At 43.0% G+C, this 27106-nt stretch overlaps 1 protein-coding gene across 2 annotated transcripts; it reads left to right on the top strand.

Moving 5' to 3' along the window:
- Positions 1-497: 497 nt before the first annotated feature.
- CFAP263 (cilia and flagella associated protein 263) lies at positions 498-27065 on the top strand. Of its 2 annotated transcripts, XM_082712406.1 has the most exons (9): positions 498-706; positions 1888-2014; positions 3173-3334; positions 6821-6976; positions 7984-8064; positions 10442-10597; positions 14945-15052; positions 25789-25944; positions 26919-27065. In XM_082712406.1, exons 1-9 carry the CDS (start codon positions 606-608, stop codon positions 27003-27005), a joined length of 1134 nt encoding a protein of 377 aa, XP_082568532.1. In that variant the 5' UTR covers positions 498-605; the 3' UTR covers positions 27006-27065. The 2 variants fall into 2 exon arrangements, with proteins under 2 accessions (XP_082568532.1, XP_082568533.1); XM_082712407.1 differs by lacking the exon at positions 14945-15052 and having other exon boundaries at positions 501-706.
- Positions 27066-27106: the final 41 nt, after the last annotated feature.

Below are 27106 nucleotides of genomic sequence, written 5' to 3'. Positions count from 1 at the left end.
GGAAGCAAGAGCCGGAATTGTCTGTTCTGTATATTCCCCCCAGGATATAATCCCTATATTGGGATGTCTCTTGAATTTATACCATTTAATAATGAGCCAGGTTTTTTCCTTCTAGGAATGCAGGACCTCGGTATCTGATGAGAGAAACTACACTTAGCATGTGTGAAGAACCAGAGGGAGACCGGAGTAGAGGCCTCACGAAGAGGCAGGGGAAGACACTGCAACAAATGGAATTAACTTCCCTTATCTGTTTTCTCTATTTGGAGAATACACAGAATAGTAGATAATATTACAAGGTTGTCGCAAGGATTTGCATAAACTACGCTGAACACGGCGGCAAGGGCGTAGTAAGTGCCACGCAAGCAATAGCTGCCAGTATTAGCATGTTAAGAATGATGGTTGAGTAAGTGTAGGTGTCTATGCTCGGGTGAGCACGGGGGAAGGCGGAGCGGCGTCGGGCGGAGCCTCTGGGAGCCCCGCCCCCACGCACGCGTCCGGTCGCTCTGGCAACGCAGAGCTAGGTCGCAGCCCGCGTGACGCTTGGCAGCTAGCACAGCGCGCTCTTGGCCTCTCTGAGCATTGGCAAGGGCCACTTGGGCAGAGCGATGACTGATGAGGACTCTGAGACCACCGTCAGCGAGTTGCAGAGCGGGGAGGAAAACGAGCTGCCTGTTATCCAGCTGTGTGGGCTGGTGGAAGAGCTCAGGTACGGCCGGCCGGCTTCTGGGGGCCCAGAGGTCCATTGTACAACTTCTTGGGCTCACGGCCAACCCCCCTTCTAGCAGCTGAATAGATGTAACTTCTGTACGTCTATGCCTAGTTTAGGGCAGAACTGACGTGGTATTCCTCATAGCCACAATTTCTTGAAAACTTGTTTTGTGCCAGTTATTTTGCACGTAGTACCTTCTATAATAGCACGGGAGCCCCAGAAAGTGGGTGAGGAACCAAGACACAGGTTAACTCACTTTCCTAGTCAATGGTGGTGCCAGGATTTAAACTCAGGGGCGACTCCACAGCGGACACTGGGAGTGTCGACATGCTGGGTAAAAATAAATAAATAAATAAATAAATAAAGAAAGAAATAACATGCTGGGTAAAAATAAATAAATAAATAAATAAATAAATAAATAAATAAATAAAATAAAATTTAAAAAGGTGTTTTGATTTCTCTGGTTTTCCATTGAACCTGTGTCCATTAATCTTAAAATTCAGGCTACAGGAATTCATTCAGGATCATATGAAAATATCCAAACTGTTCATAGATATAAGTAGACACATGCATAACCTGTATGTTATATACATGAAAAAGCTTAAAAGGTCAAAATCTTGGCAAGCCTATGCAGGATGAACTCTAGTTGTCACCTCTACTTGTTTAAAAACTGTCTGTTCCAAGTTTTTCCACCATTTATAATACTCTTTATAATACACTTCTTGTGGATTCTTCGTCTCTCGGGTGCTGGAAAGAACAGCCAAAACACATAAACCAAAGGAAACATCCGAAGATTGTGGCCTAGGTAATAACTTCAAGCATGTAGTAATTCAGAAGGAATTGCACAAATGGTTTAGAGGATACTGGAAGGTGGAACTTGTAGCTTCATCTCAGCAACAATTTTCAATATAATCCTAGTTCTTTCAACTTTGTGGCTCATTAGACATTTTAAAAAATCAAATATTTAAATAGCACTGTTCTAAAGGCTTTGCATTCCTTATTGCAACCCTGAATAATAGGTACTATTATTATTCCCATTATACAAAAGAGGAAATTGAGGCATCAAGAGGTTATATGTTTTGCAGAAGGTATGTAATTGCTATTAAGTGTTAAACACTAGTTATTTGGGGTTTAAAGTCATATTAATAGAACTTATTCAGGTACCCTCTGTCTTGCAGTTATGGAAACTCTGCTCTCAAAACTGAGACGGAGATGTTTGAGAAATATTACAATAAGCTGGAGCCCAGGGATCAGCGACATCCACGGTTATCAGAAATTAAAATATCAGGAGCAGAATTTGCACAGGTACACTGTAGCGACCTAAGAATTCTTTTATTCTGTTCCTTTAGATGCAAGTGGTTTTTGTGTATCTGCCTTTGGTGTGCCCTCTGAGGCTGAGTGGCATATGATTTTCAACCTGTTCTACTTTTTTTTTTAAGATTTTATTTATTTATTTGACAGACAGAGATCATAAGTAGGCAGAGAGGCAGGCAGAGAGAGAGAGGAGGAAGCAGGCTCCCTGCTGAGCAGAGAGCCAGACTCGGGGCTCGATCTCAGGACCCTGGGATCCTGAACTGAGCTGAAGGCAGAGGCTTTAACCCACTGAGCCACCCAGGAACCCCCTTCTTGTTCTACTTTTAATTCTTCCTTTCCTCCTAAGGTTCTCTTTCAAGTGAACGTGAAGGGAATCAGGTTCAATTATTAGTGGACTGACTTACCCAAAATATCTGAGGTTACTTGAAATAATTCCCTTAAATTGGGGGACTCCAATGTTTACAAGGCCCAGATAACCACATGTAGAAGTGAAGTAGGTCTGCTGTGGGCATGGGAAGGTTCCTCACTCATCTGAAAGTCCAACCAGGTGGACTGGTATTGCCAGAGCAGCTGATTTTTCGACAGAAGCTGGAAATCTAGATTATTTGGTGGAATCTCCTGATTTCCAAATGTGGGTAATTAATTTTTGAAAATTTAAAACTGGATGTTGATCTGTCTTTTGAGGGTCAATGTCTTCAGGCCCATACGTTCCTTAGGGCCATCTGCTGGTGACCTTTGGCTTAAATATGTAGGGATCATGTCTGGTTTTTTTGCTGATCACTGTGCCCCCAGATGCAATTTCTCTTCTGTTTTCAGTTTAGGAAGCACTGAGCTCTGGGCTTCCCCTAACACTGACCTGAATGCTAGTCCTTAGCAGTTTCATAGTCCTTCCACACCCTCAAGAAACATTCCCTTATTTATTTTCAGTTCATTATCCAGTATAGGCCTTTGAATTCTTTAACCCAGGACTTAGGCTGACTGGTGAAATAAACATTACCTTGGGCCTAATATCCTGAATCCTTTCACTTTGAGTTTGTTCTCCCTGGCTGTCACTCAGAGTAATTTCTAGCAGGTCTGAGTGGTCATTTTGACACCTACCTTGAGCAGCAATTCCTACTTGACAATGACTTGGTTCTTCTTGTATTGCAGTTACGAGGCAGGCGTAGGTCCAAGTCCCGCATGGGTATGGACCGTGTTATAGGTCTCAGTTGTGACCAAAAATGTGAGCTTGTACAAAAGGAGCTGGAAGACATGAAGGATGAAATAAGGCACATGAGAGCAAATGCTGAACGAGATCTACAGCATCATGAGGTATACCATTTTCTCTATAGCCCATCCCACCTGGGCTCCCCACTTGCACCTCATTGAGAAGTACCTGGAGTATGTTAATATTGTTGTTATTTTGAAAGAAATATAAGTAGGAGAAGACAAATTTAAGGACTGCTTTTAAGGAACTTCCCATCTGCTAGAGGAGACAACAAATTTTAAACTTTTATTTATTTATTTATTTATTTGAGCGAGGGAGGGAGAGCAGTGAGGAAGGGCAGAGGGAGAGGGAGAGAGAGAATCTCAAGCAGACTCTGTGCCAAGTGCAGAGTCTGACACGGGGCTCGATCTCACGACCCTGAGATCATGACCTAAGCTGAAACCAAGAGTCAGACATTTAACCGACCGTGCCACACAGGCACCCCTAAACTTTTTTAAATGGAAAATTTCAAAAATGCACACATGTAGAGAGGCTAGCACAATGGACCCCTGTGTACTCAATAGCCACATGCAGCATCATGAACATACGGCCACCCTTGTTTCCTCCATATCCCAACTTCTCCCTCATGATAGGTCACTGGGCTATTATGAAGTGATACCTCAATATATATCTATATCTATAAATATTTTAGTATATGTCTCTAAGATATGGATTCTTTTTTTTTTAAGATTTTATTTATTTGAGAGAAAGTGCATGGGCTGGGGGTGAGTGAGGGGGCAGAGGGAGAAACAGGCTCTCCACTGAGCAGAGCGCCTCAATTCTGGGACCGTGGGATCATGACCTGAGCCAAAGGCAGATGCCTAACCAACTGAGCCACCCAGATGTCCCTAAGATATGGATTCTTAAAAGAAAAAAATAACTATAATAACCGTAAGTGCTTTAAAAATGTTAGGTTTTTTCTAGGCAATTATTAGGTAATTATTATTACCTATTATTACCTAATTATTAGGTAATTCCTAATAATATAATATAATAATAATATAGAGAAAATGGAATCTGAGGTGTAAGTCAGTGAGTTGGGCGAAAAATCCTTTAAATCGCCCTCTGTGTGCAGCATGCATGACCGTGATCCATGTCTTTTTGGAGACCAACAAAGGTCAGTTTTCCTCCAAAGAAGAAACATCAGTGTTAGTTCAGTTTCCCATGGGATGTAGTTATTGGCTTGCATTAGGGAGCATTATTGTATGAGGAACAGATATTTCTGTTCTGTTTCTAAATGTTTCTGTTTCTGAACATGAGCACACAGACTCACACTCATTGCCTCCAGAGGGACAGATCAGTAGACTCATGTCTTTATTGATGGAATTACCTGTACCACTTAAACCTAACCTTTCCTCCCTCTCTCCTTTCTTTGTGCCCTCCCCCCTCCTTCTCTCTCTTGCCAAACATGCCTGTTAATGTGGGCTAGAGTGGCCAGAGAAGTCTTTTTTGAAGAGGTGGGGCTATACGTAGGGCTTGGCGTGGTCTTGAAGAATGATGAGGAATAAAGTAGAGGCTTAAGAAAAGAAGGGCACCCTAGGTCGGGTGAATGACATGAGCAAGAAGTAGAAGTGGGAATGAATGTGTGCTTTTTGGGGGCTGTGAGACCTTGAGAGCCAGGCAGGGGAGTTTATCTTTGATGCCTTAGAAAGCAGGACCCTGATAAGGATGGCTGAGCAGGAGAGCAAGTGACATGCTGAAAGTGGTAGTTATGGTGGATTGAAGTTCCTGCATGTGGAGACCACGGGGAGAGGGGAGAGGCTGGCCAGTGAAGGAAGATGCTTTTGCTTCTTGGTGCCCAGGGACAAGGTCGGGACTGAGATGATCTGCTCTGCAGCTACAGCTAGCTTTTCATTTTATTCTTTCAAATAGCATGTGTGTGTGTGTGTGTGTGTGTGTGTGTGTTTCCTTATTTAAAGACAATCTCTATGTTGTAGCAAAATTTGAATATAGAGGTAAGCTAAAGGAGCATTTGTAAACATCCAGAATCCGCCTAGAGATAATTAGTGTTGACACTTGTGTTTATCTCCTAGAGTTTAGATTATTTTCTGGACATATGTGAATTTATTTATAAAAAGTATTATATTATTTTGTAAATTGTATTTTGCACTTACTGTCTTTCCATGTCAATACATATATTCATTTATACCACTTTCTGAAGTATATAAATATATTAAGACTGTTGGTCTCCTTAGTAATCCGTCTCTCTGGATGTGGCTAATGTTTTTTTTTTAAAGATTTTATTTATTTACTTGAAAGAGACAGAGAGATCACAAGTAGTCAGAGAGGCAGGCAGAGAGAGAGGAGGAAGCAGGCTCCCCGCTGAGTAGAGAGCCCAATGCGGGGCTCCATCCCAGGACCCTGGGATCATGACCTGAGCCGAAGGCAGAGGCTTTAACCCACTGAGCCACCCAGGTGCCCCGTGGCTAATGTTTTGATGTAATGTTTTCCAGATTTTTTTTTTAAAGATTTTATTTATTTATGAGAGAGAGCGAGAACGAGCACAGGCAGACAGAGTGGAAGGCAGAGTCAGAGGGAGAAGCAGGCTCCCCGCGGAGCAAGGAGCCCGATGTGGGACTCGATCCCAGGACGCTGGGATCATGACCTGAGCCGAAGGCAGCTGCTTAACCAACTGAACCACCCAGGCGTCCCTTCCAGATTTTTTAAAAAAAGATTTTATTTATTTATTTGACAGGGAGAGAGAGAGATCACAAGTAGGCAGGGAAAGCAGGCAGAGAGAGAGGGAGAAGCAGGTTCTCTGCTGAGCAGAGAGCCCAATGCAGGGCTCGATCCCAGGGTTCTGGGATCATGACCTGAGCCGAAGGCAGAGGCTTTAACCCACTGAGCCACCCAGGCGCCCCCAGATATTTTTTATATCCTATCCTATCCTATCCTATTATATTATATATTATAATATTATTGTTATATATAATATTATATAACACAATATATTATTATATATAATATATAATGTATAATGTATAATGTATATAATATATAATAATATTATTATATAACAATATTATATAGCGTTATATAATATATTAATGTTACAATTTTTAGTGGATAAGTATTATTTCAGATACGGAAATGTGTATGTATAGAGATACCTGAGGTCCTGTTTTTATTTGTTTACCACCTTCTTATGGATGCCCCCCTTTCTTTGAGGACTGCTTCTTTTAAAAATTTTTGTTTATTTGTTTGAAAGAGAGAGAGTGTACCAGCAGTGGGGGAAGGGCAGAGGGAGAGGGAGAAGCAGACTCCCCGACAAGCAGGGAGCCTGATGCCATGGGGCTCGGTCCCAGCATCTGGAGATCATGACCTGAGGCAAAAGCAGACATTCAGCTGACTGAGCTACCCAGGCGACCCGAGGCCTGCTTTTTAATGGTAACATTCCCATAGTCAAATTTGTATCTTATCAATATATTTCTAAGGCTAAGAAGAAACATTATGTATTAAACACAAAAAAGCCTGAGAATTTAGGTTTCCTCAGAGGGAACTGTCCCTGAGGATTTTTGGAAACTGTTCTTTCTTTATGCTGACTCCTGCAGGCTATTATTGAGGAAGCTGAAATTCGATGGACTGAAGTTCAGAGAGCAGCGTATGATTTTAAAAAAGATATCCTAAAAACCATATCCAAGAAGAAAGGGAGTATTTTGGCCACTCAGAAAGTGATGAAGTACATTGAGGACATGAACCGCCGGAGGGTGAGTTGGCAGGAGGCCGGAGCTTAGAAAGGGAGAACAGATTCAGAGGATGAAGACATAAAAATGATCCACGTGAAGCAGCCTCACTCCATTTAGGTCCGCCGTAAATGCTCTCCCCACATGCAGATTTATTGCATCCCCCAAAGTGTATGTCTTAAAAGGCACGTTTATCAAGGCTGAAACCAATCAGGCTGGGGGAATATTAATAGTGTCTCAGACTGATTTTTTTTTCTTTTTTATTGTTGCTATTTGTTTCAAGATCTGATACGTTTCCTAGAAAAAAGTGAGGCAAGCCTATCTAACCAGGTGACTGCAGGGAGGGGGACAGGTAAATCTCAAGCTCTTTAAGTTCCATTATTATAAAAACGAGACATAAAATGTTCCTTCACTTTCAAAGATTTTGTAGCATGTCGAGCTTTGGATCCTGGACATAGGTAGGGTTACTAGCCCTAACAATGTATAAGTGATGAAAAATTATATAAACTACCAAGAGAATAAAAGATTGGAGAATCATAAGGTTGTTTTGTCAGGAATGACCCCTGTATCCAAATTATATACCCCAATCATCTAGAAAATTTGCACAAAGCCGACCAAGTTACTTCTGCTTCTTGGTCATGAGTGAAGTGTTTTTTGTTTTTCGGGTTTTTTCTTTTTTTTTTTTTTCTTTTTAAGATTTATTTGAAAGAGAGAGCCCACACAAGTTGGGGGGGAGAGCAGAGGCAGAGGGAGAAGCAGACTCCCTGCTGAGCGGGGAGCCCAACAGGGTGTTCTGTCCCAGGACCCCGGGATCATGACCTGAACCCAGGCAGATTCTTAACTGACTGAGCCACCCAGGTGCCCCTGTCAGGAGTGAAGTGTACACGAGCTCCAGTAAACGCAAGAAGACCTAAAAATAAGTGACTGAATGTTAGGACTCAAGGTCTGGTTTATAGCCCCAGCCCTACCAACTTTTCAAACCAACTGGGAGGATGAAGAGGAGTGGATTAAAATTTACTTGTATTTTTTAGGATAATATGAAGGATAAATTACGTTTGAAAAATGTTTCTCTCAAAGTGCAGAGGAAAAAGATGCTTTTACAATTGAGGCAGGTATGTGGCTCTTTCTTCCTTTCTCTCTCTCTCTCTCTCTCTCTGTCTTCCTTCTTAAGGTTACCATGGAAGGTAGAACAACGCGTTCCCAAAGATGTCCATGTCCTAATCTCTGGAGTCTGTGAATCTGTGGCTTCACATGGCAAAAGGATTTTGCAAAGGTGATTAAGTCAAGGATCTTGAGATGATCTTAAAAATAATCTCCCTTGACTCTAAGGGAGATTATTTTGGATTATCTGTGTGGGCCCAATATAATCCCAAAGGAGGCAGGCGAGAGAGATGGAATACTGGAAACAGAAATCAGAGTGATGAACCTTTAAGGTAGAGGAAGGGATCACGAACAAGAGAGAACAGGCAGCCTCTAGAAGCTGGGAAAGGCAAGCAAACAGATTCTCCTCTAGTTCCTCCGGAAAGAATGCATCTCTGCGAAAACACCTTGAGTTTAGGCCCAAGAACCATTTTGGACTTCAGACCTCGTGAACTGTAAGATAATCGATTTTTGTTGTAAGCTACCGAGTGTGTCGTAATTTGCCACAGCGGTGATAGGAAGCGCCTACTGTTACGGTGCCGGCACAGCCACAGACAGAGTTGGCTTGAATTTAAAAGACACTCATGGCGTACTTGTTGACCCCTTTTGGTGAGTGTGGCCTGGATGGCACACTTTGAGGGTGCTTTGGTCACCTGTGCATCAGACTAAAGCTTCCTGATGGAAGGCAGTAAGCAGATGGGGCACAGGGCCTCTCGAATGTGATTGCATGGCTCTATCCCTTGAATTAACTCGAATATGGGCACCGACAGCTTGTGCATTAGAGGTGGCCACTGCCAATGACACAGAGTTGTGCAAATCAACACACTTGGAACTACTGCCTTATTGACTTGGATCCTGAAAGATGACAGGCTGGGACAGCTTCAACAACACGAAGTGACTGAGGACAGATGTCAGCTCCTCCACTTTGATGCCCCAGGATGTCTGCGCAGGTGCCAGGTGGCTTAGCCGTAGAGTGCCTGATAAAGGCGATGCTGTGCCCTGGGGTGCACCCAAAGAACCACAGCCCTCCCGCTCCAAGAAAGCAGTGGGCTTGCTCCTCTTGGTCTGAGTAGGCCTACTTGGAGCACCGTGTCTCCAGGAGAGCTGCTCTCTGGAAAGAATGGGGAACCTAGGGCTTACACAGGAGAGGGAGCTGGAGACCAAGGGGAACGGAGAGCCTATCAGACGACCTGGGATTGATGGGCCCAAGCGGACTCAGGAGGACCAGCTTCTGGCTGCAGGTGCACAGCAGCTGTGGGGAGGAGAGAACGTGCTGCTCTGGAGGTCCCCAGCAGAGCAAAAGCTAGAGGGGCTGTGTCATCGAAGGATTTGAGATTATGAGATTAGTGTAAGAAAGGAGAGAGGAGCTGCCTCCAGATAGAGAGTTCCTGGTACTCCAGGCTTTGTGCATGCTCAGGCCTCCTGAGGAGGGGGTTTGAGTGTGAGAGAGGGAGGAGGTGAGTGACTTTTAGCCTGAAAGCCATTGCTGCACAAAGCTGACCCTGAGGTGGTCCTGCCCACAGGAGCTCAGACTAGTGGCGAGTGGGGATGGTAGGAAAAGCGGGATGCCCTAACTGCTAGCCAGAGGCAATGGGCAGCAGCGACCACAGAGCCGCAGCGGGGGAGTCTCCTGGTGTGGAAATGGTTTAGGAGTGTTTGAGTTGGTGGATGGGTCATTACTGGGACTTAAGGAAATGGTTGTGTTGGTTTAGGGGACAAGAAAGAAGCCTCCTTGGAGGCAGTATTGCATGGGTGGAGCATGGGGCTGAGGAACAGTTCCCAGGTTTGGCTCTTGGCCTACTACCCATATGAGATGGCCTAGACCTGGTGCGGCAGGTAAGGCGGGCCAGGCCAGGGAGGGAACCCAATACACTGACACAGCCATAGTACAGAGATGTCACATGATCACAGAAAGGGAATTTATGGGCTGCTGGTCCTCGGTTTTCTGGGGTAAAAATAACTTTTATATGGTCTCCTTCTTATTCTTCTTTTATAGCCCTGTTTAGACACTACCTCTTGTGGGAAGCCTTCCCTGACCCAGTCTTCCATTCTTCTCTGGCCTGGCTGAGGAGCTTCCGTATGTCCTCTGCCCCTCCCAATACACCACACTGCGATCTGTCTGTGAACCCTGGTTGAATATGTGCTCCTTGAGGCCAGGGAGCATTGTATTTATTCAGATCTCCATTCCAGTGCCTTGTATCACGCCTGGCACCAAGCAGATCCCCAGCCCGTGTTTGTTGAATGACTGAATGATGACTGACTTTTAGAATCTCATCTAGAACTGCAAGGTGTGAATCAGATTCCAAAGTCACAACCTCACATCATTTCTTTCTTCTTTCTGAGCTGTAGAAGGAAGAGGTGGGTGAGGCTCTCCATGAGGTTGATTTTCAGCAGCTGAAGATTGAGAATGCTCAGTTTTTAGAGACAATTGAAGCAAAGAATCAAGAACTGATCCAGCTAAAGTTGGCGTCCGGAAACACCCTGCAAGTCCTCAATACTTACAAAGTAAGGTCTGCCCTGATGCCCAGGTCCCCGAGGCCTCCCACACCCACCTTTCCAGCCACAGTGAAGTTCCCATGCACCACTGTGGTGCTACACAAGGGCTTGGGGCCCTTTTGTCTACTGTTGCTCCTCGATTTCTCTTGACAAAGCCATTCTCAAATACTCTGAATGTTCCCACAACACTAGCTGTGCACTGCAACCACCCAGAGAACTTTTTTTTTTTTTTTTAAATATACAAATACCCTAGTCTAGCCCTGACCAGGTGAATAAGGGGGTAAGGGCCATGCATCTATTTTTTTAATGCCCTCATGATTTTCTTGCACATTTTGAGAATTAACCACATTTAATTTAGGCCTGTAAGAAGCACTTCTCTGCTTAAAACCTTCCAGAAGAAAACTGTCTTAGTTAAAAATCAGAAAACTAGATTATAATTCCTTATCCACACAGAACCCTTTTGGGAGAGAGGGAGATACTGTTAATGACTAAGCAGGGTCCATAGCCATGAGTGCCCAGCCACCCTGCTAGGAACCGTGCAGTGTTGGAGTCAGCTGACTGGGGCCAGTGTATCCTGCCACTGGCCTGTGAGCTGTGTTTTTTCCAGAAGGGTATTAGTAACCAATTTGATAGAGAATGCTACCTTTGAAATCCAATTAAGCAAAATTGGTTTCTGCCCCAGAAATTCCATTCTTCTCATTAGTAGATCTGTATTCCAAAATGTACTTAATGATTATATTTTGAATGTCATCAATAAAACATGTGGAAATTTGTTTTTTTCTTTTGTTAATGTAAGTATCCTCGATTTTGCTTCTTGGCCCACAAAGCCCAAATATTGGCACTCTGGCCTTTTATCAAGCAAGGTGGCTGATCCTGGCCTCCTGCCTGCAGGACAGTTGTGACTGCAGGTTTAGGTAACTCACAGGTGGTCTTCATTCGGCCCACATAGTATCATTTTAAAAAAGTAAATTTGGAAGTGTTTAGATTAGATTATTATGTTTGTCCAGCACTTTGCTTTTAAAAATGAAAAACCTGAAGTCCAACGAGAGAGTAATTGCCAGCTTCTAGCAACAAGTTCAACAGGGCTCAGGCTCCTAGTCCAGTACATGTCCCACCTAAGCCAATGCCTCTCTCTGGCATAAAGCACATAGACAATGTTGTGCTGGCATTTTGAAATTCATGTGTCAGCTCTCTGCAACAGATCATCCACTCATCAGTAGTTAGCTTATCTGATCGCTGTTACTTCAAGATAAAGCCAGTCCCCATGACTTGAGCTTTCATAGGCTGGAGAGCTGGGTAGTACATGGCGATACCACATTGGATCTTGATTGTATCCTGTGGAATCAACTTAAGTAGCACAGGGCCTGTCTGGTCTTGTGTAGAAAAGCCAGGGCTTTGGAGTGGAGCTACTGGTTTATAACATGAAACTTCCAGGTCCAGGGCCTGAGCTCTTTAGGGCAGATCTAAACGCAGAGGACAGATTGTGATACCCGCACAGCAGCAACCCAGGCCACAGTGGGTGGAATGGGAGCTTCTCTAGCCAGAATCCCAGGGGTCATCATGCCCGTAGGCCTGTTTCAAATAATGGTAAGCAGATGGTGGAGCTTGGGAGGAGATGCCTACGGAAGTGCTACGGTGGATGCAGTGATGGTTTGAGGGAGATGCAAACTCATTTCTTCCGTGTGTCAGTTCTTAGGTCTTTTGGGAGAAATAGAGGTGGAACAACTGTTGAGTTTGGGGTCAGGCCTCACGTGGACTTGAGTGGGGATTCCAACAGGGACCATGGGTCAGTGGCAGGTTTTTCTGACTTGCCACCAGGATAGAGCTCATGTTGGTCTGTGCTGTGTTCCTAGTACCGAGGACAGTGCCTAGCCAAAGCGTCCTCAGCCAGTATTGTCAAATGAGCTACTAGCATGAGGTGTGTTGTGTTTAGGGGGTGGGAGGGTGGCAAGAAAGACCAATTTCATATAAATATCAGCACCCACGTCTCAGACCTTGGAAAAGCTTGCAGAATAAGTATTACCAATGTGTTCACTTTAGCAATGCACATATAGAGTACCTATTACCAAACATACAAGGAGGTGTAGAGTGCCAGACACTGGGCTAAGTGCTGAGGGTGTAAGATGAAGGAGACAAACATAGTCTCCTTTGTGAATTTGGTGTGTGAGCTTCAGCCAAAGGGGCACCTTTATCTCCAACTTTATGCTGTCGAGCCCTGCGTGGTGGAATCTGGTAGAATGTAAGCGTGTGAAGACAGCCACGATGTGTCATTCCTAACTGACTGTAAACTAGTGATCCCCATGTAAACTAGTGCCTTGTGGTAGATAGAATTCCAGGATGTCTCCCAGAGTTCTCCACCTACTGTATATACCCAGGACAATCTGCAAGGCTATGGGTATGATGGGTTCTACTATCCGGTTCTGTTCTGTTCTGTGATTATGAATATGATATGCCATAGTTGACGTTAAAATAGGGCGATTATTGGATGGGCCTGACCTAATCACATGAGCCCTTTGAAGAGACAGTTTTGTCTGGAAGAGGAAGTCAGGAAATTCTCTAGGCAAGAAGTTCTCCACTGCTAGCTTGAAGGGATTTCAAAGAGCAGAGGGCCACCTCCTGCTCACGATTAGAAAGAAACAGAGATGTCAGGCTTATAACTTAGAGGAAATGTTTTTTGCCAACAGTCTATGAGCTTGGGAGAGGACCCCAGCTCCAGAGGAAAACCAGCCTGGCTAACATCCTGACTGCAGCCCCAGGGGACCTTACCTGGGCAGAGACTCCAGCCACACTGTGCTGGGCTTCTGACCTGTAGAAACTGAGAAAAACAATGGGTGTTGCTTTATGGCACAAAATTCGTGGTAATTTGTTACACAGCAAGAGAAAGCTAAAGTGCCTTTTTGGAAGTAGCCACCTCAAGTGGCCGACATTCTGCTCAGAATCACAAATAGCTCGCCTCACACCTTCAGAGTCAGGAGCTGCCTTGCAGTAGGCCTTGCAAATAAATCCATTCTTTCCTGTTCCCGCTCTCTGCAATGTCCCTCTGCTCTCTTTTCCTCCCACCAACTTTCTGGTTTGTAGTGGAGTCCTGTGCTGCCTCCCCTTCCCACAGCCCACGCTCTCGGTCTGGTGTCCTAACCCAGAGCACTTTCCTAAGCAGAGCCTGTCGTACAGGATGGGGAGCAGACTGTGAACCTTAAAGAAGGGAGGATTGGTGAGAAGAGGAATGGGGGGCGGTGGCCTCAGTGCCTTGAGGTCCCCAGGAAGGTGGCTCCAGGCTTTTCTGCTAGGTCTAGGATTTTATACCCTGGACATATTGTGCCAGCACGCCCCCCCGCCCCAGGCTTTTCCTTAGCTTGGCTTCCCCGCCGCCACACCTCTTACTAGACATGTTCGACAGCCTTTCAGCAACCTTTCCAGTACCCTTTCCCCCAGGGAAGCCCCCACCGCTGTCCTCACATTCTCAGTGCCAGGCACAGTGGCGGCTTTACATGGCCTAGGGTGCCTCCGTCTAGGTGGTAAGCCGACATCTGGCTGGCAGGGCCTAGGCTGTCATGCTGATCAGTGCCTAGGGAAGGGTGACTGCATTTCAGAGTCCTTGGAGCGATCCCCCCAGAGTCACTGGCTTCTGTCACTGGCTCTTCAGCCCAGCAGAGCATGTGCCAACTCCCCCAGGCTCACCGTTCCCTGCTGGGAGACAAAGGTGCAGCGAAGGGGGCAAATCTGAAAAGCAGGGGCCTGGGGGGAGCTGGTGAAGGACAGCGGCAAGTGACGTGGGGGGCAGCTATGGGCCAGTTCGGGCAGGAGCCCTTCAGGGTCAGTGGTGGTGGAGCCCGCGGGCCCTGGACTCAGATTGCCCAGGTTCAAGCCCTGCTTAACCTCTTATCCCTATGACCCTGGGCAAATTGTTTTCACTCACCAAAGAGTGAGTTCTTTTGCCTGTAAAGTGGGATGCCAGTAGCACCTAGCTACGGGGAGTGTTTCCTCTCTCTTCATGTCATAATGGCAGCCACTTGCATGAGTGTTCTCCATGTGCCAGGGGCTCTCTGCTCGGCACTTTACCACGATTTTCTCCCTTGAGCCTCTCCACAGCCCTGTGAGGTGACCAGCCCAAGTGTAGAGAGGTTCTGGGACTGGCCCAAAGTATTTTTTTAGCAAATGGTAGGGGAGAGTTTGGGTCCTGGTGTGTCCAGCCACTCTGCGGGTCTTTACTTCCCAGTAGGCACCAGGATTCTGAGAAGGGCAGGCTTGGGTTCCTGGATGGCCTTGCTGTCATCCTGCTTAATGAAGAACTGTCTATCCTTCCTGTAGTTCTGAGTGATCATCTTTGCTCAAGACTTGCTTGTTGTTATATTTCAGAGCAAGCTACACCAGGCAATGGAAATGTCCATCAGTCTGGATAAGGAGATCTCGCTGACAAATGAGTTACTTGAAAAAATTGAAAGAGAAACCCTACAAGTAGAACAGGTAGGAGAGGGTAAAATGTGCTATTTCTGGTGTTTGTCTCCTTCTGTCTATAAGCACTTGAGCCAACGTACACCAAGACCCAAGCTACCTTGGTTTTTGTCTAGAAAAGCCTAGACCATAAAAGTCAAATATGTCTGGGCCGCTGGAGAGGAAGTGGTACCTGGAGACTCATAGTCCAGTAGAATTTTACTGCTGGGTTAGGGTCTAGAGTCAGAAATCATGTGGAAATGACCAAACCACTTAGAAATCATGTAGAGCCCAAATAACCCTCAAGAATAACCTTCTTATAACCCGATGGAACCCATAAAGTACCATACTCAAGGTGTCATGTATACAGCATCACAAAAAGGCCTGTAATTAGTGTAATCATCTAACTGGTATAAGAAAAAGTGCATATGCCAAAATACAGTGTTCTATGTACAAGAGGGAGGTTTTTCTTTAAACATGTAATTTTCACTCAGTACGGTGGTTACTGGGATGACAGACCTGGGACCTCTGTCCTGAGCCTACTCCAGGGCCTATGGTCACTGTGTGGACAGACAGGTGGCATTATCTGAGCTCCTTACATTTCCATTGTGATTTTGTGCTCTCAGTATTTTGCTGAGCACGTACATTTGAATTTCACCAAGCTAAGAACATGAAGGATGTGACTCAAGAGGACTTTTTTAGAAAGATGAGGGCAAGAGTGTAAGCTTTGGTGTTGCCAGGTTCTGGCTTTGAACAGGCCTTTTAATGAGACAGGCCTCGGTTTCCGCACATGTGAAAGAGATGTCACAGGCCTTGTGGTGACCTGTGAGGACCAGGATGGTGATGCTTTGTCAGCCTCCAATGTACCAAGCCATTAGTACAGCTGTTGTTGGCCTTGTCTTGAATGAGTGTAAGTGTCCCCAGCAGCGTGCGTGGCCCCAGACCTGTCCACAATAACTGAAAAGCCACAGGATGACTACATATGACTCAGTTTTGTCATGGCATCCAAGTCCTATCCTCAGTGGAGAACCGACACATGCAAAGAAGTGGGTCTCGGTACAGAGTAGCCAGGAATAAAAGTAAAGCAAAAGTCTGTGTGCTCTCCCCATGCAGGATTTCTGTGGTATTTTTTTGGGTGGACACTTATTAGATTACAAGTAAAATATAACATCAGTTTTTAAAAGCCTGGCAGTTACTTGTTAGTATATTTTAGTTTTCTTGTGAACTTTTTTTTTAAACAGCTTTGTTGGGTTATAACTCATATACCATATTATTCTCCCATTTAAAGTACACATTTTAATGATTTCTAGTATATCCCCAGAATGATGTAACCATCAGAACAATATTTTAGAAAATATTTGTCACCCTAGAAAGAAACCCTGTACCTTCAAGAAATCCTTGTTTACCACCTCATCTTACTCCCAACCTTCAGCTCCATGACCACTAATTCACTTTCTGTCCCTCTGAATGTGCCTGTTCTGGACATTTTGTTTAAAAGGGATCATACAGGGTGCCTGGGTGGCTCAGTGGGTTAAAGCCTATGCCTTCAGCTCAGGTCATGATCCCAGGGTCCTAGGATGGAGCCCCACATCGGGCTCTCTGCTCAGCAGGGAGACTGCTTCCCTTCCTCTCTCTTTGCCTGCCTCTCCCTACTTGTGATCTGTCTGTCAAATAAATAAATAAATAAATCTTAAAAAAAAAAAAAAGTAAAAGGGATCATACAGTCTGTGGTCTTTCACTGGCTTCTTTAACAATATTTTCAAGATCTCTGCTGTAGTATGTGTCAAGACTTTGTTTCTTTTCATGGCTGAATCGTATTTCCTTGTGTGGGTAGACCTTAGTTTAGCCATTCATCAGTTGAGGCGGTTGTTTCCCATGGGTTCTTTTAGGATCTAATGAATAAAGCTGCTGTGAACATTCACATACAAGTTTCTGTGTAAATGTATGTTTTCTTTTCTTTTGGACATACAGCTAAAAGTGGAATTGTGGATCATATGTGGTGATGGTGTGGTTAACATTTAGAGAAAATGCAGAACTGTGTGTGAAAGTGGCTGCACATTCTACATTCCCACCAACCTGTGAGGGTTCTGATTTCTGTACATCTTTACCAACACTTGTTATTTTGGGGGTTTATTTGCCTGCTTTTTAGTGGCTGTCCTAGTGGGTATGAAGTGACATACTCACTGTGGTTTTGATCTGAATTTCCCAAATGACTAATGACATTGAATATCCCTTCATTTTCTTATTGGCCACGTGTGTTTTTTTTTTTGATAAATGTTTATTCAAACCCTTAGTTTGAATGTTTATTCAAACTATGTTTATTCAAACCCTTAGCCCCTGAGTAAGTCTTTAATTGAGTTGTTTGTCTTTTCATAATTGAGTTGTAAGAATTCTTTATATATTCTGGATTCAAATACTTTTTGGGTATATGATTTGCAAATATTTTCTCCCATTCTGTTGGTTTCCTTCTCACTTTCTTTAAGATGCTATTTATAGTTTCTAACTTTGGGGTGAGCCCCAGTTTATCTATTTTTTCTTTTGCACTGGAGCTTTTGGTGTTGTATCTAAGAAACCATAACTTAATATCATGAAGATTCAGTCCTGTGTCTTTGGTTACAAGTTTTACAGATTTTATGTTTAGGTTTATGATGCATTTTGAGTTAATCTTGTGAATGTGAGGAAGGGATCCAGAAGCTGAGAGAAGAAAGGAAATGAGTATGTGGGTTTGGTTTTAAGTAGGATCCACACTCAGTGTGGAGCCCAATGCAGGGCTTGAACTCATGACCCTGAGATAAAGACCTGAGCTGAGATCAAGAGTTGGACGCTCAAATGACTGAGCTGCCCAGGTGCGTCAGAGATGAAGTATGTTCATAGTGTTTGTTATATTAGCCTTTGTCTTTACCATTGTGTGGTTCTCTTCATTTCTTCCTCTGAATTCGAATTACCATCTGATGTTATTTCCTCACTCAAATATAGCTTTGTTTTACCTTGCCTCCTTTTTGCTGTGTCAAATATATTGTTTTTATGTGTCACAGGTCCATGATAGAATTATACACATATTGCTTTATGAATTGCTTTTTCAATCAGTTAAGAGAAGGAGAATATACAATTTTACTGTCCTTTATGTACTTACCTAATTACCTTTACTTGTGCTATTTGTTTTCACATGATTTTAAGTTACTTTAGCTTAAGCTACTTTCACTAGTTTTCAGCCTGAATGTCTTCCTTTAGTATGTCTTATAAGGCAGGTCTGCTTGGCAACTAATTCTGTATGTGTGTGTTTATCTGGGAATGTCTTTATTCTTCACTTAAAAAAATAAAGTTTATTTTGTAATTGTTTTAGAAAATTGTGGAGAGTACAGAGTTCCCCAAATCTCACACCCATTTTCCCCCATTGTGAACACCTTACAGTGGAATATTAAAATTGACTAACCAATATTTATGTCTTGTGATTTTATATATGATTAATATTTATAATTTATAACATATAAATATAAAAATATTTATGTTATAATGTTATAATATTATTCATATCGACTTGGTTTTTACCTGATGTCCTTTTCTGTACTAGGATCCCATCCAGGGTAACATACTACATTCAGTTTCACATCTTCTTAGGTTTTTCTTGGCTGTAATAGGCTTTACTTTTTGTTGTTGATGACCTTGACAGTTTTGTGAAGTGGTCAAGTATTTGTGAAGGATTTGTCTGCTATCTTTCCTGGGATTAGATTGAGGTTAAATGGTTTTCAGGAGGAAGACTGTAGAGGTGAAGTGCCATTTTCATATTTTATCAAGGGAGCATACTCTCAGCATGACTTACCATTGCTGATGTTAACCTTGATCACCTGCCTGATGTAATATTTTTTTAAAAGATTTTTTATTTTATTTATTTGAGAGACATCACAAGTAGGCAGAGAGGCAGGCAGAGAGAGAGAGAGGAGGAAGCAGGCTCCCTGCTGAGCAGAGAGCCCGATGCGGGACTCGATCCCAGGACCCTGAGATCATGACCTGAGCCGAAGGCAGAGGCTTAACCCACTGAGCCACCCAGGCGCCCTGCCTGATGTAATATTAAAAGGGTTTCTCCATCATACAGTTACTCTTTCCTCCAATTTTCAGACACAGCTTTTTGGAAGGATGTTACCATGTGCAGCCAACACTTAAGAAGTGGAAACTTATAAACTATTTGGAATTCTACCTGGGACATTTGTCTATTTTCCATTTATTTTTAATCTTTTATTTATATAAGTATCAATTCTTGGATATTAATTTTAGTATATGTGCTATTGAAGTGAGCATGGATATTAATTTTATATGTTGTGTTATAATCTAATATTTTATTACTCACATTGTTTTACCTTGGACTTTGGAAACTCTTTCAGTTGGCTTCTGTGTCCATTCAGCATACCTCCATTTTTTGTGTGTGTGAACACTTTTTCTTTTCTGGCACTAGAAAATGCTTGTGACTCATTTCCTATATTTCCCGCTCCAGCCCTAGAATTAGCCATTTCTCCAAGGAGTCCTGGTTCCTTTAATTTGAGAATAACATTGGAAACCAAAATCTGAGTGTGCTCATTGTTTGCTTTCACTTATGATAGTTTTGCTGGATATAAGATTCTTGTTTGACAGGGTCTTTTTTTTTTTTTTTTTTTTTTTCATTGAACCCTTAGAATATGCCATCCCACTGCTTCTGGCCTCCATTGTTTCTGATGAGAAGTCAGCTATTACTCTTATTTGGTTTCCCTTGAATGTAACGAATTGTTTTCTCACTGCTTTCAGTGTTTTCTCTTTGCCTGTCATTCAGCATTTTGGGTCTGATGTGTCTAGGTGTGGATTTATTTCCAGTTTCATACTCAGAGTTTTTTGAGCTTCTTGAATATGTGGTTTAATATTTTTCATCAAAACAATATTTTTCATCAGATTTTGGAAGTTTTCAACCATTATTTCCTTGAATATATTTCCTTTGTCTTTCTCCTCTCCTGTTTTCATTACATGAATGTTGGCACACTTAGTAGTGTTCTACACATTTCTCTGAGACTGAATTTTTCTTTTTCCTCTGTGTTTTCCATATTGCATGATCTCTATCGGTCTACCTTCAAGTTTACTAATTGTTCTGCTGACTTAAATCTCTGAGCTCCTTCTGTGAATTTTTCATTTCAGTTATTGTATTGAAAATACTCCATATTTTCCATTTGTTTTTTTAAAAATTTCTCTTTATAGATATTTTCTATTTGATGAAACATTATTGTCATATGCTCCTTTAATTCTTTAAAAATGGTCACCTTGGTTCTTTGAACATATTTATAATAACTGCTTTGACCTTTGCTAAGTCCACCATCTGGACTCCCTCTGAGGTAGTTTATGTTGCTTCCTTTTTTTCCTGTGTGGGTCACACTTTCCTGTTGCTTTGTCTATCTTGTAATTTTTGTTGAAAACTCGACATTTTAGATAATATAGCAATGCTGGATACTAATTCCACCCACCACTTGCTTATTTAGTGATTTGGCTGGATTAATTTAGTAAAGTCTCTTTCTCCTGCTGTTGGTAGCCTCTGGTGTTGCTCCTTAGTGGGGGTGGCCTTGGTCATAGATAGTGTCCCTGACAACCAGGAATGATTGGCGTTTCTGCTGAGTTCTCTTCGACTCTCCTTCATCCTCCTGTGAAGCTTCTTGCTGGTCTAGTTCTATTGGTATCATACCCAGCTGTTAGCCTTCATTAATTACTGTTTGCTCTGTTGCTTTCAGCAACACCCTGGGACATTAACTGCAGCACATTCTGATCTAATCAAAGTCATGCCCCTTTTCAGGGACCTTTTTGGCAGTCTTCAAGGTTTGCTCCAACCCCAATGGTCTCTTTCTCTGGTTCTGTTAATTATCTAGCTGGTCCTCTGTTTTGCCTATTGCTACTGATACTGTAGAATTATGATCTCTTAATGATTCTTTCTCTGGTCTGTTAAACATCTAGCTGGTCTGTTGTTTTGGTCTCTTAATGGTCTCTTTTCCTGGTTCTGTTAAACATCTAGCTGGTCTACTGTTTTGCCTGTTGCTGCTAATATCATGGAACTTCCATCTGCCTCTTAATTGCTCACCCCAAAGTTCTCCATTGTTTTCCACAAACTTCTTGGGCATGAACTCCCCACACTATCTTCCAAAAAAAGTCAGTCCTTCCAGGCAGCATTCTAGAGCTCTCTGTTTTATAGCCTCTCCCCTTGAGCAAAATTTCTGTACTGTTGCAGTGGATCTCAGGATGGGAACAGTGGTCCACCTGTCTTGCTGTAACAGCCCTATTCTACAAGTGGAGTGCTGGGTAGGGATCACAGTTCCTGGTATTAGCACATCCCTCAAAGCTGTAAAACTTATTTTTTTTAAAAGATTTTATTTATTTATTTGGGAGAGAGAAACCACAAGTGTGGTGGGGGGGTGAGGGGGAGAGAGAGAGAGAAGCAGATTCTCTACTGAGCAAGGAGCCCTATGCGGGACTCAATCCTGGAACCCTGGGATCACAACCTGAGCTGAAGGCAGACGGCTTAGCCGGCTGAGCCATCCAGGTGTTTCTGTGTAACCTTTTTTTAATGCCTTGATTCTTGTTCCTTCATTATTTTTATCTTAAGTATTCTTTCATCTTTTTCCTCACAAGATGTGAGGTTCCAGGTTCATGTTTAGATCTCACTACAGGAATATATCTATGCTAGACATGGCAGATATTCACTGAATCCTTCTTGACAAGTTTTTATTGCATTCTGATGTTAACTAAAAATAATTTTATTGGTTTGCTCCAGAGTGATTTAAAGCAGTCCTTCTCAGACTAGAAGGAGCAAACCAGACATCTGGGGATCTTGTTAATATGCAGCTTCTGATTGGATGGGCACAAGAGTCATCATTTTCTCCAGTTCCCAAGTGATGCCAGTACCGTAGACTGTACCTTGTGAAGCAAAGAATGAGAAGACAGTGCCAGGCCAGGAAGATTCACCAGCATAAAAGTGTTAGGTCTGTTTAAGCTGAGGTGCAAAATCATGGTATTCCAATTAAAATAACAAAGTTGTTTTTTTAAGGACTTAAATTGGTTCAAAAGTTATTTTGGAAAAATAAAAATATCCCCCAAATTCTTAAGTAGATGAGTGGACTAGCCCTTCCAGATACTGAAACATGATACAAAGTTACAGTATTTAAAACAAGCTCATGAACAGACTGGAAGTTCAGAGAAAAAAATAGAAGTCCTATGATAAGCCCCAGTACAGATCTCGTATATGTCATGTATATGATCAGGTATCTGATAAAATTTTGATATAGGTGCATTTAGTTTATGGTAAAGGTATTGCAGTGGGGCACATCCAGATTATTCAATAAATGATCCGGGATGACTAGATAGTCATTTAGGAAAAAACAAAGTTGGAGCTATATATGTTATGGTGAAATTAATCCAGATGTATCAGAGATTTAAATATAAATGATAAAAACCCATTAAAGTCCTAAACTTAATAGTGGAACATTTTTATTATAATCTTGGGTTGGGGAGGGCTTTTGAACTATAAAATCCAGAAACCATGAAATCGGTATATAAAGTCAGTTCTATAAAAGCAAAGTTTTTGTGCACAGCAAAACCTATCATATATGAAGACAAAAAGTGAATAACTGGAAAAATGTGTTGCCCAAAACCACTGGGAGTGAATTTTCTTTTTCTTTTTCTTTTTCTTTTTCTTTTCTTTTCTTTTATTTATTTGACACAGAGAAATCACAAGTAGGCAGAAAGGCAGGCAGAGAGAGAGAGGAGGAAGCAGGCTTCCTGCCGAGCAAAGACCTTGATGCGGGACTCCATCCCAGGACCCTGAGATCATGACCTGAGCCAAAGGCAGAGGCTTCACCCACTGAGCCACCCAGGTGCCCAGGAGTGAATTTTCTTAAAACAAGTATCTTTTACAAATTAATAAGAAAAATCTAACCAAAAAATAGACAAAATGGGTAAATGATTTATAAAGTTTACAGAAAAGCCAGAAAGTCTCAAACTTATGAAAAATATTCTACTTCACTGATAATAGAGAATAAAATCGTAACGAGAGACCACTTCCCCATCTCCTAGATTAGGAATGGTAAAAAAAAATTGGTAAGACTGTTGAGAGAATGGGCAAAAACACAGGCAGCCTCAGGCATCACTGCATAGGTGGAATTGGCTTATGGTCAGAGAAGGCCCTTTAGTATTCCGTACCAAACATACTTATATGCTCGTGGCAGGGCCTAGGCACCATCGGCATTTTGGGTCAGCTAATTCCGTGTTGTGGGGAACTGTCCTGTGCCCTCTAGGAAGTTTAGTGACATCCCTGGCCTCTACCTATTAGGTGTCAGTGGCACCCCCGTAGTTCTGACAGCAGAGAAAGTCTCCAGACATTGCCATGTCTCCTGGGAGCAAAACTGCCTCCTCCCTCACCCCGCAGTTGAGAACCAGTGTCTTTGAGCAGGCAATTTCACTTGCAGTAGTTCATCCTCCTGATGTACTTGATGTACTTGCATATTTACAGTATGACCTCCACCTAGAAGATTAGTAATCACAGGATTGTTTATTGTACTAGCAGGGGATTGAGGAGCTGAGTAACTGTTGTTAGGACATGTTAAATCAGGATACATCTACACAATGGAAAATGATGCAGCTGTTAAAAAGAATGGTTTTTTTTTTTTAATTTAAAAGATTTTATTTATTTGACAGAGAGAGATCACAAGTATGCAGAGAGGCAGGCAGAGAGAGAGAGGAGGAAGCAGGCTTCCCTCTGAGCAGAGAGCCCAACACGGTGCTGCATCCCAGGACCCTGAGAGATCATGACCCGAGCAGAAGGCAGAGGCTTAACACACTGAGCCACCCAGACGTCCCAAGAATGAGTTTTTTAATGTGTGGATACAGCTCTGCTGGTATTTATTGAGTGAAAAAAAAAAGTTGGAGGGGGTAAAACTGAAAGCATTGGCTACTCTTTGGACAAAAAAAGGTAAAATAAATAGGTTTATATGAGTATAGATTTCTAGAAGAATATGAAAAACCTAAAAATAGTGCATGCCTCTGGGAAGAACTGTGCAGCCAGAGACAGGTTGGGATGGAAGATTGTCACTGTATACTTTTATTGCCTATTCAAAACAATTGTTAAAATAAAAAATAAGGGGTGCCTGGGTGGCTGAGTCAGTTAAGCATCCCACTCTTGGTTTTAGCTCAGGTTGTGATCTCAGGGTCTCGAGAGCGTGCCCAGTGACAAGCTCTGTGCTCAGTGGGGAATCTGCTGGAGTCTCTCTCTCTCTCTCTCCCTCTTTCCCTACTGTTCCAGAACTCACTCTCTCCCAAAAATAAATAAATATTTAAACCAAAAAGAAAGGCAGGACACCGCTAGTTCAAAAAAAACCACTGAAAGGAAAAGACTAGTTAATTTACTATATGATAATTTTAAAAATAAAACTTAAGGGACGTCTGGGTGGCTCAGTCATTGTCTGCCTTCGGCTCAGGTCATGATACCAGGGTCCTGGAATTGAGCCCCGCGTGGGGCTCTCTGCTCAGTGGGAGGCCTGCGTCTCCCTCTCCCACTCCCTCTGCTTATGTTCCCTCTCTCACTGTGTCTCTCTGTCAAATAAATAAATATAATCTTAAAAAAAAAACACTAAAGGGGCACTCAGCTGGCTCAGTGGGTTAAGGCCACTGTCTTCGGCTCAGGTCATGATCCCGGAGTCCTGGGATTGAGCCCCGCATCGGGCGCTCTGCTCAGCAGGGAGCCTGCTCCCCCCCCCCCCCCGCCACCGCCTGCCTCTCTGCCTACTTGTGATCTCTGTCAAATAAATAAATAATGTCTTTAAAAAAAAAAACAACTAACTAAAAAAGATATTCCTCAAAAAATTGACTAACTATTGACCCGGCAATTCTACTTCTAGGTACATACCTAAGAGAACTGAAAGCCTGAGCTGGAAGAGATATTTATACACCCATGTTCCCAGCAGCACTATTCATGGTAGCCAAGGGGTAGAACCCAAGTGTTCACTGGCAGTTGAATGGAGGAGCAAAATGTAGCATATACGTACAACAGGGATAAAATTCAGCCTAAATAGGAAGGAAATTCTGCATATCCTGTAACATAGATAAACACTGATGACATTATATTGAGTGAAATAAGCCAGTCACAAAAGCACAAGTATTGTCTGGTTCCACTTATATGAGATTCTTGAAGAATGAAATTGATAGAGACAGAAAGTAGATGAGTGGTTGTCAGGGCTTAGGGAAAGGGGTCCTGGAGAGTCCGTGTTTCATGAGTACAGGGGTTTAGTTTTGGAAGATGAAGAAAATTGTGGAGATGAAGGGTGGTAAAGCTCGTACAATACTGTGAATATACTGAATGCCACAGAACTACACACTCAAAAGTGTTCAAAATGGGAAATTCTATGTTACGTACATTTTACAAAAAGGAAAGTGAGTTGAGATTGATCAAATCAAAGTGTGCTTAAGTACATAGTTTTTCCCCAGAAACCACCAAACCTAAGAAATCACAACAGGGAAAACAAATTCCTCAATAAAGGAAAGATGGAAGGGAAAAATTCTCTTTTAGACTGCACTTTGTGTTTCTGAACTGAATGAAAACATCATCATTTGTTAAAAAAAATCATCATCAGAACCTTATGATTCTCTCCACTTCTTTGAAAATTTCAACATGATTTTGAGAACTCCATTGAAAGTGGGGAGAGATGTCAGGATCAGTAAGTCCAGTAAGCCAGAACTGCCAGGATCCCTGGTTTAATGGGTCCTTCCCAACCCAGGACCGGGCCAAGGCTGAGGCTTTGAACAAAAAGCTCCGCAAACAGCTGGCTGAGTTCCGCTCGCCCCAGGTGATGGTGTATGTGCGGGAGAAGATCTTCAATGGGGAACTGGAGAAGACCATCAAGATGTGGGAAAGGAAAGTGGAGATTGCTGAGGTAAGTCCCAGAGAACCCCCAAGACAGGCAGTCTTTTCATGTCCTTCACATTCTTGTCTAGGGTTTTGTTTTTCAAGCTAAGAATCCCAATGTTTGGACATGTAATGTCTAAGAGAAATCTCAGCAGTCCCTTCAAGTCTTATAGGAAAATGAAGGATGCCCTTGGATGCCCTTTCTTTCTTTCTTTTTTTAAAGTTGCCTTTTCAGTGTTAGGGACAGGGTCTTTTCAAGTGATCAGGAGGAGAGTCGGTAGTAATTGTGTTTTTAGTTGCTTGTTTTCTTAATGAATTCTGGAAGTTTCTGTATCACTTCCCCCACCATTGGTGATTTAGTCATTGCTACTTTATACATGGAGAAGCCAGTTTTTAAAAAAATGAGATAATGGATTTTTAATATCAGAACCCGATTCCATGCATTTACATAGTTGCCATGGGTCTTTCATCCTTAGTAACCCCACAGGCTTTCCGTATGGTACAGTGTGCTCAGAGCACCCTAGCCCCTTGTGAGCGTGGAAGAGAAAATGAGAAAGGTGCAAAGGGTCAGACAAAAAGAAGGGAAGGCACCAGGTCTGCCACAGGCCGGGTTGCATACGGAGGACACTGAAGACATTAGCAGGGTAGCTCAGAAACCCAGGCAGGTCACTTTGGAAGCCTGGTTTTTCCTGTCTAGACCCAGGCTCCTTTTCTCCCAGGACTTTCTCTTGCCCTTGCCATGGCCACTTGGTGGCAGGGAGTGAATTAGTATCCAAACTTGGGCCCATCAGATTTGGAGTCAAGAATCAGCCCCACAGGAACCTGCAGCCTCTTCCTTCACCGACAGAAACAAACTCTTGGAAGAGTCTTGCAGCCTCAAATTGCCCACACATACCCCCTGCAGCCTTGCAGGGCTAGATGCGGGTTGTGTTCTGGAAAAATCACAATTGCTTTTCCCCAAATGACCTTCTCCCCACCCCACCCCCTTTTTCCTTTTTGCAGATGTCCTTAAAAGGCTACCGCAAGGTGTGGAATAAAATGAAAACCACCAATGAGCAGTTGCAGGCAATTTGCCCCCCTGAGAAATAGCCTGAGGAAGGCCACGGCTGCAGACCAGCAGGATCCATTAAAGTCATCAGTTCCTTTCCAGTCAAGGGGTCCTCTCACTGTTCCCTGTGCTGCGTGGTATC

The sequence above is a fragment of the Mustela nivalis genome (assembly GCF_964662115.1).
Source record: "Mustela nivalis genome assembly, chromosome: 18".
In the NCBI taxonomy this organism is placed as follows: domain Eukaryota; kingdom Metazoa; phylum Chordata; class Mammalia; order Carnivora; family Mustelidae; genus Mustela; species Mustela nivalis.
The sequence above is the reverse complement of the archived record's forward strand: the minus strand, read 5'-3'. Positions and strand labels throughout refer to the sequence as shown.